General features: G+C 35.4%; 1 protein-coding gene across 6 annotated transcripts in view; it reads right to left on the reverse strand.

The window, feature by feature from the left end:
* Positions 1 to 14,993, reverse strand: part of PLCE1 (phospholipase C epsilon 1) — a 140,419-nt gene that overhangs the window by 107,342 nt on the left and 18,084 nt on the right. For all 6 annotated transcript variants that reach the window (XM_082286031.1, XM_082286032.1, XM_082286029.1 and 3 more), the window contains exon 2: positions 6,977 to 8,574. In XM_082286031.1, coding sequence (XP_082142157.1) covers positions 6,977 to 8,164 — 1,188 coding nt within the window. In that variant the 5' untranslated portion in view covers positions 8,165 to 8,574. The remainder of the gene's footprint in view (positions 1 to 6,976; positions 8,575 to 14,993) is intronic.

A 14,993-nucleotide genomic window follows, 5' to 3' on the forward strand; every position in this document is an offset into this window, starting at 1 on the left:
ACTTTTAATCACCTTAAAAGAAGCTCACATTATTTTATTGTGGATTCAAAGTCCAAATTGTAGCAACACTCAGTTGTATTACAGTTACTATAAAAGCTAAGAGGAAAAAGAAAAGCCCCACTTTCATGAGAGTTCATTAGAGTATTCAGACTCCTCAAACAAGTGCAGATGCTGATTTCAAGACAAAAATAAACTTTTTCATTACTGTTGCATGCTTCCGTGCTATCACAGCAACCTTCTCTGTAGGTCTCCATCTTTGAGTATTTTCTATACTAAAAGCAGGTCTCCAATCTCTCAGTTCAAAAATTAATGTATCTGGTTACAGTTGAAAATATTAAACAAATTGTTACTTTCACACAATTGGCAGGGCAATAGAAGCACTGTCTGATACATGTGTTTTGCAGGTAAATAATAGTGTCTATGTAATTGTCTAGTGAAATTATCAGGAGAACAAAAATTAAAAAAAGAAAAAAAGAAAAATAAAAAAGTGGCTACAAATACCAGGTCCTAATGTTTGTTTCCAGCACTGCCCCACTTCTGACATTCCTGATGAAGGCTGTGTGCTGTCACACTGCCCTGAGTCATTAGTTTAGACTGGTGTGGGAGCACTCTTGGAACCCCCCTGTCACCTGATAGTCCAGCTCATAAATACTTGGACAGTACTTAACGGCTGTATTACATTCAATTGTTATTCTGATTTTTAGGCCGTCACCAATTCGTATTTTCAAGAAAATTTCATGACCAGAGGGCTCATAACTGTACATTATCCAATCACTTTTGACACACAGAGGAACCAAATAGCCTCATATCTCATGGAGGACGTCTTAGATATTGTGGCAAGTAAAATTTTCCAGTAGAGATTTTTCCTCTAAATTGTGTTTTAAATTTCATACTGGTAAGGTATATGCCTACCAATTACTGTCAACCCAACCCAATTTTAGAAAAATTTCTTTTTAAAAGATTCTGAAAGATTGTAGAAAAGCAAGATAAATTCAAATGTATATGAAATCTCACAAATTCAGATTTTAGTTATTCACTCACCAACAGAGTGATCTTTATATGGCACAGTTTTTATTAACTTACACCAGAGTAAACAACCCAACTTTTCAACAGTTCATACAGGTAATGGAGATAACTTAGTTTCAACTGAGAAAGAATTTAGAAAAGTGTCCAACTCTAACACTCTAAAATGAACCCTTTAATGTGCTGCAGGGAGATTTTCTAAACCAGACCTTCATGCTTCTTTACAGTTAATGAACAGTCACTAGAAGGAAAGTCAGAAAATGTGGAAAAACTGAAGGCATAATATAATACTCTTGCCAAGACTCCCACACTATTGGCTCTAAATACCTAAGTGTGCTCACAGCTAAAACTTATTGTTCATAATTTGGCCCAATGTTGTTAAAGGTATAAGGCAACTAAAAAATAATACAAAGTATTAAGCAATTTAGCTCAAACTCTGTGGCACATTATGGTAGTAAAATGACTTCTTCTACAGACAGAGGGTAAATTTTCTATTTTTAAAGCTAGCCTTTAAAACTGGAGTAACTCAACCCAAAGCAAATATAAGTATAGAGCCTCATTTTAAAAAGTTCAATTTATTTTTACAGCACTTACTGAAGGGAAAACATAATTTCATGCCTGTTTGGCTTCTCTCCTGCTTCCCTGATTTTTTTCCAAATAGTCAATTCTGCTCATTAACTTTTTTCTTCAAACAAAGAGACAAGAAACACAAGGTCCAGGTAGAACAAATACCAGCTTGTCCTTACCTAGCAACTACTTTAACATAAGTAAATAAACCTTTATGTCTAAAAGCACAATGGCATTTTAACAGGCAAAATACTCATGCACAGTCAGATAAAAAAATTACTGTTAGAGTGGAGGAACACTCCAACCACTTGCAGATTATTTGCTTTATGTCATTATTTCCTGTAAATTCCTTTCAGCATGCTGGACTAGAAATTTTATTTCAAAATGGAAAGCTGAAAAATCTCAAATCTGCCTGTAGTCCACACCACAGAATCACAAAGTAGCCTTTTTTCTGTTAAATAGAAGTACAAGTACAGCATTAAGTTTAGCATAAAGAGCACTGCTACATTTTAGGTATGCAGGCAAAACTGTGAGGGGAGAATAAAAATCCATTTAAAGAATTCCATCTTTTAAAATAAGTAGCAAGAAGTAACAAACAGTGGGAAAAGCACATAATTCTAAGAGAAAGATGGTATGACAGCAAACCCAGACCTGAAATTCCTACAGAAACAATTAAAAACAACCCAGGAGTGAAAGCCAGCAATAATTTAATTTTTTTAGGCTGCTTTGTGGGTTGTGAATCTCTGAGTTTGGCAGAATAACTTTACTAACAAGACTCTTATGTCCAGGTTTCATGTGGACACTCCATAAGCTGTGTGTCTACTAAATCCGATCAGTCACCTGAATGAAACAGCACATAAACAGAGACTCTTATGCTGCTTATCCCTTTTAGCACAGAGGGTAAATCAGATGCTTTCAAGCTTTTGTTTCACTTCTTAAGAATCAACATGGGCCTCTTCATGATATAAATTATGTTTTGAATGCACTGGAAAAGTGTATCTTCCAAGATACTACTAGATATAAAAGACTCTAGATATAAAACACTCTTCTTTCTGACAAAATATTGACAATTAAAGGTTACAATTAACTCAACACCTGAGAAAAATGACCAACAAAATGTTCTCCAAACACACTGCATTACTAACTCTTCCTTTGTTCATAGTCATGTGTTAGCATTTGCAGTAACGAGCTCCTGCATTCGGTTAGTGCAATTGTTGTTGAAATAACCTAAGCAGACATTATTTCCATGACTGATAGTGAAATATTCAATCTATCTATATTTTCAGGAATGCCAGAAAAGCATGCAGACTAGAATTGTTGATACAGCTCTGGAAGGGAGGAGGGCAGCAGAGGGAGGAAACTGAGCTCTCTATAGGTTCAAAATTAAAAACAGTATTTATATTAATTACAAAGTATTTATTTTAGTTAAGAATATATTCAGAATTAATAATCAATTATAAACAACAAAAAAAATCAAATACTATCTATTAAACAGAAAAAAAATTGTGCCTAGCTCTATTTTTTTAAAAAATATTATCCAAGATGACTATTTTAGATTCAACATTAATAAAACATGATATAAAAATGTTTTACCTCCAAATCTTTTTTCTCTCCTTAACTTTTTATTAACAGATACCACCAACTGACTACAGCTCAACTTTATGGAAATAAAGAAATCTTAACAAAGGGCTCCTTACATTAGCCATGCGTATCACAAATCCTTGCATTACATTCATTTTACACAGGAGTCATAAAAACACTATGGATACTACAAGGAAAAAAACAAAAAACTGATGCTAACAGATGCTGAACTACTATACCAAATCATTACATTAACTATGAAACACTCCCACAAGATAAATCTATAATAGAATCACTATTCTACCTGGAAACAGAGTGGGGCAATTAATGTTTTCTTTAATTGTTGCCTAATTAGTATTTGGCATTTCAGTACTGCCTTAGCAACTATGATGAATATCAGGTATATTAGAGTGCCAACTTCCATCTGAGCAGAATTCAGCAAGCCAGCAGAGTTCTTGCTTCTTAAAGCTCAAACTACTGGCACCAGGAATGTAATGACACAGCAAAGATAGTACTGACGCCTAGAAAATAAGCTTAACTAAAGAATTCAGCTATGTTGTTGCAGCTGCCATCGCAGATCTTGAGGTCACTTGAGAGAATCAGTGAAAGTCTAGTGAGCTGCCCAGATTTAATATCTTAGTCAATGGCCGACATGGTTACTTTTGTCACACTACCTTACCACCACAGCCAAACCACCACCATATCAGGAAAAAACAAAGTGTATTTCAGCCCTATGAACCTAACATCTCACAGATCTCAGAAACTCTGACTTTGGGAATTAGTCAGGTTGCTAACATGGTGCAGCTGAGCTGAACCCAAGCAGTGGATACTGCCCAAGCAAAGCCAACACCAGAGCCTGCACTCTCAAGATCTGTTTCCATGGCAAATTCTTTGCACTTGTGACTTCTTTAATATGTACTGATGTGTGGGGCTTGCACTGTTCCAACATGGACAAGCAAATGTCTCCTGAACAGATACAACACCCATCTGAGAAGGGTAAATGCTGCACTGTATTTAGCTACAAAAACTAAGTGCAAAACTAGAAAAAATATTCAACATAAAGATCTTCTCCCTTCATACAACACACACATTCAATCCAGAGGGGTCTAAATCTGTATACAAAATACCTATAGATAGTAATAATATGCTACATGAAGCAAAATATAACTTCATGTATTTTCTATATAGCGCAAATCCTTAGTCCCACCTCCCTATGTAGAGGAAGAAAAAAGAAAAAATCATTCAATAAGATGACAGATCAGTGCCTTTCCTATATTAGTGCTAGAATTTTTATGTAAGGGATATGCACAAATGAGACCCACATTTTCCTACTTAGAACATAAAGGTCTCTATTGTTCCATGTTACACCAGTACTGCTATGAAAACTTAATTTCTTCAACTTTTTTTTCCTCTTGAAGAACAGAACTACTGTTCCCTTAGCTGTTCCAAACAGAATGCATGCTCAAAGGGTGAGATAAGGGGAAAGGAAGAACAAATTACCACATTCATTTACTACTTTTTCCTTCTTCCTTTGATTATTAGCATGAAAGATTCCTACAAATGCCCATAATTCATTAAATTATTTTAACCCAGTGCCTATGTTCAACAGGTCCATATATTTGTCACATCCATTAAGTTAACTTCTGTTTGTGTAAATCTATCTATAGTGCTAATAATATAAGCCATAAACACATAGAAATATTACTGCAGAAATAATATTTGACACTAAAATAACAGGAAAACAATGCTAAGAGAACTTGATGCACGTTATACATAAAGAGATTATATACAGAGGTTGATAAGAAGAAAAACAGTTTTGGTGTCCATTTGGATCAAGAAAGACTTAGAAACATGTGGTTTTAAGCTTTTTCTGACCATGAGGAAAACATTTTGTGCCTTGTAGTTCCGCAAAGTGCTTTACAGTGCCTGTTTATCTTCTGCTCACTTGTAGACAGAACTTTTTCTATTTAAAATTATTCAGTGAGTACTTACTACTTTTGTTTCCGAGTTCATATAAATAAACTACAAAAAAATCTTCAAATGCTATATGTTCAGTAATATACAGCAGTGGTAGAAAGTGGTGAAACAGGCATGCATGATAAAAGCTAAGGAACTCATGTCAAATTGGAAATGTCCAGTGAAGAAACATGAACACATCCTTCAGCTACCTCAGCTACAAAACATTCTCCCATCTCTCCCCCAAAAAAGTTATAATGATACTGAAATGTACTGAGCATACGCCACGTTAAATAAATCCACAGAATTATATTCACCCCTCCATGGGAGCACAACCATTCACCCTGTAGTGCATCTGCTGTCCCAGCAAGTTTGAACTTGCACTGACCAGTGTAGTGAATTTCACAATAATGAACAGTACCGCAAAGCTCTGCAACCTGGTAAAAAACCTGACATACACGTTTAAAGAACTCTCCAATCAACTATTTAAATGGAAAAATACTAATTTCTAGAAGGACATGAGGATATTACAGGAGGGCACAATTATAATGAAGTCACAGAGTCCTCTCTTCCCCTATAACTGACAAAATTTTGAATTTGTTTGATCAATTTTACCATAGGACTCTGTGATCTTAAACGAATGTAAATGATAGATGATTCTGTGATTCCATTTCATGAAGTTTTCCTCCATTTCAGTCCTACTGAAAGTTGTTGAAGACTCTGAGCACTAAGTGCGAGAAATTTCTTCGAGCAGAAGAGATTCCCATTTATTCAGGACCAATTTATAAGCATAGCTTATATGACAACACTCTCCTTTACCTTGATTATTTTCCCCTCCCTAGAGCTTATTCATACATTTTAACAAAAAAACCCCACAGCTCCTTTTTTTGCTAAGCTCAGTAATCAGTGGTCAAAATCTTTTATAGATTATATTGACAACTATGTAATTTTTACCAGCACAGAAAATCTTTTACTACTTAAAATAATATATTAAGAATGTGCTATGTAATTTCTATAATAATAATTTATGCATTCATGAGTTCATTCTAAACTTAGAATTCCTTGCATTATGTAACTTAAGAGAACACAAATCAGGGCAATATCAGCACACTACTGTATATTATTCAAATATTACTCATTTTCTTATTTGCAAGTGTAAAAGAAATAGAAATACCTGTAACTTGGGGAAATACTATGCTTTCTTTTCTTGAGCAACAAATTTTTCACTGTAATCTAATACTCTCACATATAATGTTATTACTGTATTTATGGAACAATTATATCATTAATATATCCATCAAATGTTTATACGCACATATATGCTATATATATATTCAAATGCGTAGAGCTATAATATATATTTATACACCTATCATATATATGGAAAAATATAAATGTATATAATATACCTTTTCTATTTAAAATACAAATATCTATAAAATGCAAATATATTTTTAATCTGTATATAGGTGCGTTATATTCTTATATGTAAAGAATCTTTGTCAATAAATAAATTTATACATAAATCTAGGTATAAATATTTACCTATACACATTTTATACAGATACATATGTATATACATATATATGTATAGCTTTTATACACATATAGTTGTAGGCATATCTACTACATGTATTTTAAACCAAAAGAATTTTAAAGGATGACAATAAATTTTTCTAAAAAGCAGTGTTCAGCATAAGGTTGTTCAATGCGGGTAAGTGAAATATCCCATTCATTGTTACTAAGTGTTTACTAGTTGAAGGCACTTTTTTAATGGAAAGGTCATCAGGTTATCAAAACAAACAAGGAAACAAAAAAAAAAAAACCAAAACCACTATGAAAAACGTACCTCACACCATAAAGACTTCTCAAGACAGGAATTAAATTTCCATTTTATTAGGGACTGAATCATGGTTAGCTGTTCTGTTGTAATCCTAGAAAGCTTCACACCACTGTTGTTCCTTCTTTGCTCAATATAATTCCAAGCAACGGTTCCTATGTGCCCTGAAGGTAAAGTCCTAAAAATTGCTCTCGTTCCAGTATAAACTGATTTTTTAACCTCTTTATCATTTTTACAGAAACGTCTTATTAATAGTGTAGAACGTTCCTTTTTGCTTCTAAAAAAATCCTCTTCCAACTCTTCTTCACAGTTATCATTACAGTCCTCAAAATGGCTCAGAAAGGGCTTTGAGGGCATTCTTCCAGTAAAGTTATTTCCACAGAAGTTGTGACCTGAGCATGCCACTTTAACCTTTCGTGGTGCTCTTTCCAGACATAAATACCTATCCCTTAGAGCATCTTCATACAACTGCTGCCCATTTTCATTCTCACAATTATTTGTCAACTCCATTATGCTGCAGGTGCAGGCTGGGGAACCAGTGCTGTTACCATCATCATCACTCATGGGCTGCAAGCAGTCATCCAGAATGAAGCTGTTGTGTAAACTGCACAAAGCCTTTGATATATTCCTTTCACTAGCACAATGTAAGTGAAAAAAGGCCACTTTATTGGGATCACTGTTGTCATTCTTATTTACTGCTGTCTGGCTTCTTAATGAAGGTCCATTCATTTTCAACTGAATTTCAGCAAGCATGGCTCTTTCCAGCGAAACAGGAATTCCAGTTTCCAGGCATGCCTCTTCCCCTGCTAAAGGATCACAAGATTGATACAACTGACTGCACGGGATATTGCTCTTGTAGTTTTTCTGCACAATGTTACAGTTAATGTTAAGAAATTCCACTGAATCAGAGATGGAGCTGTTCCTCTCCCAGAAGTTTTCATTACTCTTGTCATTAGTCAGTTGTTCTTTGGCCAGAGGGAATATTTTGGGCACTGAGCCCTGAAGACTTTCTTCTTCAAGTCTGTGTAAGTAAGACAGAGTGTGTGTGGTTTGCCTTCCTGAACTGGCAGTATGTCTTTTTATAGCACTGGTGTCCAAAGCATTTTCAGTATTTTCATCTCCAGCTGACTGGGCAGGTATCACCTTACGCTGTACCACAGAGAGGAGAACAGATGCTGCCATCTCCTCAGAGGTCATCTTGACACAGTCTTTAGTTGCTGGATGTGTGCTGGGGATGGGGGGAGGACCTTCTCCACCAATCCTCACACCATGATTTCAGTGTAATAAAAGATTCAGTGCTAAAGAATCAGGGTACACGTGGTAAAATGTATATTGACTGCTTGTTCTTTTTGAAGTGGCTTTTACAAAAAAATGTACTTTTTTACTGTTGGGCTGCTAGGCTTTCCCAACCTTGGATTACTGGCATGAAACACTAACATTTTAAAACCAGTTTCTTATTGTGATGTAGCCATTCAGCTGGACTCTCTCCACAATTAATTCTTCTGTCATATATAGCACACCCACTGTTGTCTCAGATTGTGGATGACTAAACACGTACTCCATGTCACAGATGCATCTCCCCACTGGACATCCAAAAAGTTGGTTTTCTGTAAAGAAAAGACATATATAGATATATTGAACAACATCCATGGCACAAAATCCACCATCACAACTACAAACACAACAATGTGAGTTAATTGTACTGAGATCTAGAGAATTCCAAAATACACATTTAAATTTGTCTTAAAATTTCACAGAAGAATTTTGGAACATCACAGTCATATTTTACATATTTAAATAGCTTTCTTCACTTCACTATGGAAAGCCACATGACTGCAGAAAACTAATTATACTGAAGCTGTAACAATTAAATCAAACACATAAATAAAAAAAGGAAAAAAGAAAATATATTTTCCATATTTTTTCTGACTCATAGCCAGGGTAAATTAAAACATTTTCAAGAACACAGTAAATTTTAAACCCACACTGTGTTTTTAAATAATTATTTTCTTGTTCAGAAATACAATTGTTTTGGTGTTACATGGTTTCTGCTTTCATTAAACTGTATACTGTTACCATGAAATCATGAAGAAAACAGTATTTTTGCCACAAGTTTACAACTGAAAAAGCACAAAGACAGATTAGAGCAAGACTGAAATACAAATAATCTTTTGACTCCTTTACTTGTATGCCTTAATCTAAAAAGTTAACCTGCATTTCAACATTGTCATTAATTCTCAGCTTCTTTCCTGCAAGCAGCATGGTAGAAGTAAATCTTGGAATCAGAAAATATGAGGTTACAGACAGCTCAACAAAGGAAACAGAAGACTAAAAGAGACACACCTAGATAATTCATGAGATAAATCACGGTGAATTAAACAAGCGTGCACTTACACTTCAATTTATCATATTTAGCACTGAAAAACAAACTGTATTATTAAAAATGTGGAAAATGTAGAGCTGTACTAAGGCCTACATTTACTAAAAGTCTAAATTCAATAGAAACAAGCAAAAAAAAAAACCTTTAAAGCTTCAACAGCAAAAAGTAGCAGAAAACTGAGGCAAATTATGAAATCACTGGTTCAGCTGCACATAATAGTTAAATCATCTGTAGTGGATAGAATTAGGAATGACGGTAGGGATAAAAAGCATAAGAGCTCAATAATTAATTTGAGGTGTAAAATCTATTTTGATACTCTTCTCAAGTAACTATGATTAACAATTTTATTTTAATGCACTTTAGAGTGTCAGCTTTCATTTTTATTGATTACTAACCATCATCCAAAAGCAGTCTAGCACAAATCAAAAGGTAAATACACTCATTACTTCACAGGACCTTTGACATGCTATTTTCTCACACAATTAAATTTGAAACTAAATGTATCATTTTGCCAGGGATGGAGGATCACAAAGAAAGGAAATACAAATTAAGAGAAGTTACATTTTGCTACAAATCTGTGGCTTAAAAGTTTGCTAGGCGACCAACAGCATTGTTTCTTCATACAGTACAGCTACCACAAGTGCGTGGAAAAAAAAATACAATTTAATACTTCAGTCAAGATTTCAATTTTATTGGTTTAATGACAGGGAGGGTTGTAAAGGAAAGTGACAGAGAGAACAAAGAGCCACAAGTTTTACATTCTCCACCCATTACAAAATGCATGTGCATGCCAGATCAGCCGAAGCAGAGTCCAGGTGGTAAACTCAGATCCTGTACTAGACAGATTTAGCACCAGAAAGGAAAATAACAGCTCCAGTTCATAGAAAAGTTTTGTAGAAGGAGACAGCAGTAGTTCAATGGGCTGGCAACCTTGGGTCTTTAAAAGAGTCACACAGCTCACAGAGCGGCCTAGGTAATACTGCAACAGCACAACTGTAGAGCACATGCAATGAAAAGGCAACACTCAAGCAATTTTTAAAGTCTACATTCCCTGGTAGTCCCTATACTTTTACATTGTACCCTGAAATGCATTCCACTTTCTTCAACTTCACCTATTTCACTTTAAAAAGAACAAAAAAACACCCCACACCACCACCAACCCAACACATCCACACAAAAAAAGGAAAGCACTTCACCAATTTTTTTATTCTACCATTTCCTATCCCTCTTCCCTGTCCTTCCTTTTCAAATCCACAGGTGACAGCTTACATAACTTTTTGCCACTGCACACTTGATGGATCCCATCTTATTTTTTTCTGGCAACCACTGGCCTTTCAGTTCACATCTACATATGATGATGCTGATCAAAGGAGAAAGATTTAGGAAGGAGAAGCAGCTGATTTTTTCTTCATCTCTTTAGTTTCTTTCTTGCTATATCAAGTAACAATAATTCTTTGTAAAAGGTATAAAACATGTATATGTAGTAGTAGTTGTCTTCAGCATTGATTTTTCAAGGAATTCTGTGATCTATCAAAATGTCTTAATCTACTGATTTATCTTCCTCTTTGGACCAGAACACAAATTTCCACACAACTGAAAGAAAATACAAGCCACCGATATATTCATAACTATACTCTCTGTATTATTGCTAAGTCAAGAATAAAAATGAATGAATTGGATTGTCACTGCAAATATTATACCTCTTATTACATCCGTTGCAAAATGAAACTCTTACAAAATATCACTCTATTATGCAAAAAGACAATATTATGCAACTTTAACATCCCACAGTGATTTTAGGATAATGAAATTGACCATGTTCGTTAACTTACATTGGGTTTTTATGAAGAAACTTTAAAAAATAAATATAATCACATAACTGATTTGCTTCTCTAAGCAGGTTTTGCTAAAACCAGAAGCCCATTTATATCCCAGACTATCCACAAAGCTCATTCAGAGACTAGGACTGGTCTTTCAGTCCTCCTTCCTCCTACATAATTTTCCTCTTTCTCTTATACCTAAATGTTTCCACACATCCTCCCCAAACAGCTTCTCTCAGACCTTTTTCTTTTCTCTAGAAATTATCTCAAATCTCCCCCAACACTTCTTGTGCTGGTCACCTCTCTCCTCAGCTGCTGAGGCCACACACCTGCCCATTTCTCTCTACCAATATCATTCTTCTCTATCTGTGCCTGTTTGAAATCCAATTCAAGAATAATGTCTGCATAAGAAGCTCCCACTGCATGTCCAGCTGTTCCCATCCTCTTGTGACCACTGCAATGTGACTGCAATGCAAATGTGATCCATCTCAAGAATCTTTTACTCAAGTTACTTCACAGCTAAAACACTTTCCCAATCTAGTTCATAGTATGGCTGTACTAATGTGCCACAACAGCACAAGGGAGAAAATGAGCAGCACAGGCAAGGGAAGAAAATGCTTCCTAATGTGGTTTACACATTTCTGCAATTTGAAAACATCATTTGTTGTTTCAGCTATGTCAATCTAGTAGGTAGCTGCCACCAAAACTGGTAGACCTACCCCTCCCCTCACTCTTTTTTTGTCCCCATTCCCACCATCTCACTCCTCTGGAGATCATGAGTCCACAGAGTTAAACTGATTCACCTGGCTGATAAGTCACAAAACTATTCTTTTCATCCAAACAAAGTGACTCACATTGCAGTCACATGATCACTATATTCCATGAAAATAAAATATTAGGAATGTCTGGTAGAAGCTTCTCAGTAGAAGCTTCAGTTTAGACCATGTTTGCTAGGATGCCTAAATGCACCCTGAAATTTCTCTTAGTCTGGTATGTTTAGTGTATGAGTATGCAAAACCTCATGAGACAGCAAGTAAAAACCATGATGGTAGAGCCTCTGATCTACGGACAACTGCAAAAATATCTGAAGCTGTGGCTCTGCTGAACAGATGACATGGGTTTCATGTGTCCTAAGTTATACTCTTCTCAGTGTCTGCTTTCCATAGCAATCAACAGATTTCAGTTCAGTGTGCCCAGCAAATTCCTGAAACTGATGGAATTCATTACACATGCTGTGAAGTGCGTTAACACGGTGTTATAAATGCTATCAACTGTAAAACTCACAAGCTCAACCAATAAAACTGTATTTTGTATTGTACTGTAGATTTGCAGAATTATCACTCTCTGTAGCTTCCTTTACTTGCCTGTCTGCATATGGGTGGCCAAAGCCTAGATCTTCATATAAAATCCTCATACAAACATACACATGCACTTGCATATAAAAATGCTGAAATTATTCAAAAGGATATTCTTCCTGTTGTACATCCACACTGATTTAGACTTACAGTTAAATCTGAACATAAAAGCACATGAAGTCAACAGCAAAGCCTGCACTGTATTCAATACATGCTGGCATTTTCTAAAGCCACTAGATTAGCTGATTAAATCCATTAATAACTACACTGGTTCATTTTACAAGGCTGAAGTTATGTCAGAAATGTAATGTGCTCCTTCTATCAGTAAAGGAAAGTAAAAATATAAGAAACTAGATCCAGCATTAGTGAATCATTGTGGATGCAGAGGTCAGCCAACAAAGACAAATGAGTAATTAAAATAAACAACAGCACATGCATTCACAGAATGTATTAAGTCTGAAAACATGTGACACAAAAGTAATTTGTCTACAATTTGTCTGCTTTTTTTTCATTTACACTGACTGCATACACTTTAAGACTTCAAGTATGAGCTTGTTCTAATTAGTATTAATAACAATCTATAACAACATTCAAAGATTTCTTATTCCCCAGATATCTGGAACTGAAGTCTACAACAGTCTAGGTAAAACATTGAATATAATCAAAGACTACAAAACTGTATTAATTTACTATCAGTTTAACCTATAACTCATTACTCAAGGTAATTTACTTCTGAAGTCAGCAAGAATTCTGCTTCAGCAAAAACAAAACACAGTATGTTGAACTTAAGAGTATTATTTAGTCTTAGGAAAGGCATATGAAGGACCAGAACCATCACATGATGTGGTAAGTTAGAAAGCCTTTCAGTTCTAGGCTGTCAAAGGAAAAGATGATCATGTAAATATTGGGAACAAGTGGCAACTGCATGAGGGGCAAGTAAAGGATGGGTATCAAGGTGAAGATGGGGATTGTTTAGAGAAGTTGCACGCTGTCAATGATGCCAAATGCAATTCTGCATGTACAATGCTGTGGGAGCCGCACACGAAACTCAGTGACTCCCTGGTAGGGCCAGGATTATGAGTGCAGAGAATACGGCGGACTGACAAACAGATACAGGACATTACTAAACACATACTGTGGTTTCCATGGGCTAACTGCTATTGGACTGGGACAGACGGTAATTCAAAACAGCTGAAGGGCAAATGCAAGCAACCTGACAATCCTCCCCTCCACCCTGGCCACACTCAGACATCTATAACTATTTCTTCAACTTTCATCCTACATGCTATGTATACAAGGTAACTATCTATCCTAAGCAAAAGACATTTCAGCACACAAATCCCCTCCCAACAACCAAATAATTTTATTAATATTTCAAATTCTTAAGTATTTACATATTATCTAAGGCATAAGCAATCAGTTAGTGAGAGATTCTCGGGAAACAGCAAATGACAGAAATAATTTGGCATGGTAAGTGGATACAAAACAATTGATCATCTTCGCCACATCACCTCAACAACATGCTTGACAACTACAACCCCAGTTCAAGCTCTTAAGGAGAAAACTGATTCATTAGGAAAATTGTTTGTATATTAGAACTATCATTTTACAATTAAAAAAGAATAATGAGCTTTATTTTTTAGTAAATAAGCTATAGTTTGTTCCAGAGCAATTCCATGAACAGAATAAGAAACCACATTTATTAAGTCCTCTTTAATTTATGCTGTATTATGCACACTATTAGTTTTTCATTACAGTGTTTTATGTCAGAAACAAGCAAGAGATACTAGAACAAGAACAGGGCACCAATATGTCATCACCACTTTCTAAACCTCACTTCTCCCTAGGGAACCACGGGCAAACAGTAAGGAGGAAATAGCTAGACTCTTAAGAATCACTTGTGATGTGCACAAATCCTATTTGAACAGTTGGAAACAAGTTATAACAACATTTGATTTGGCATAGAGCATCATGCAGAACCTCAGATTTACCAGCAGCATCTGTGTTTCAACAACAAAAAAATCTCAAAGAACTACAGTATTTATATATCCTGTCAAGTTAGAGCCTTTTTTCTAATTTCTAGAATACTTATCTAAACATGATTGTGTATTAGATGTCTCAAACTATGCAAATGTCTGCCAGATGGTGAACCCTCTCAATTGCCTCATCATTCATCACTGCATCAGGGAGAATGTGAAGCTTCTGCCAGATACCAGCTCCACTCATTATTTCTTTACAGAAATTCCTTTTCTGCACAAGTTGATGCACTGAGAGAAGCCAAAACTGCATTTATCTTACTTTCAGGATCAGTTCTGTATTTCTTTCTAGATGATCTGCAGTAAGCTGTTTAAATAAACTTTTTGTTTAGCGGTTACTTGAATTTCATGCTAAGTGACCTTATCTGAAAGCTGTAATTCCATCATCGACACTTGGATGAACAAGTCCTTCTACCTGAGATGCACAACAACTCT

Source organism: Coloeus monedula (assembly GCF_965178545.1).
Source record: "Coloeus monedula genome assembly, chromosome: 8".
NCBI classification, from domain to species: domain Eukaryota; kingdom Metazoa; phylum Chordata; class Aves; order Passeriformes; family Corvidae; genus Coloeus; species Coloeus monedula.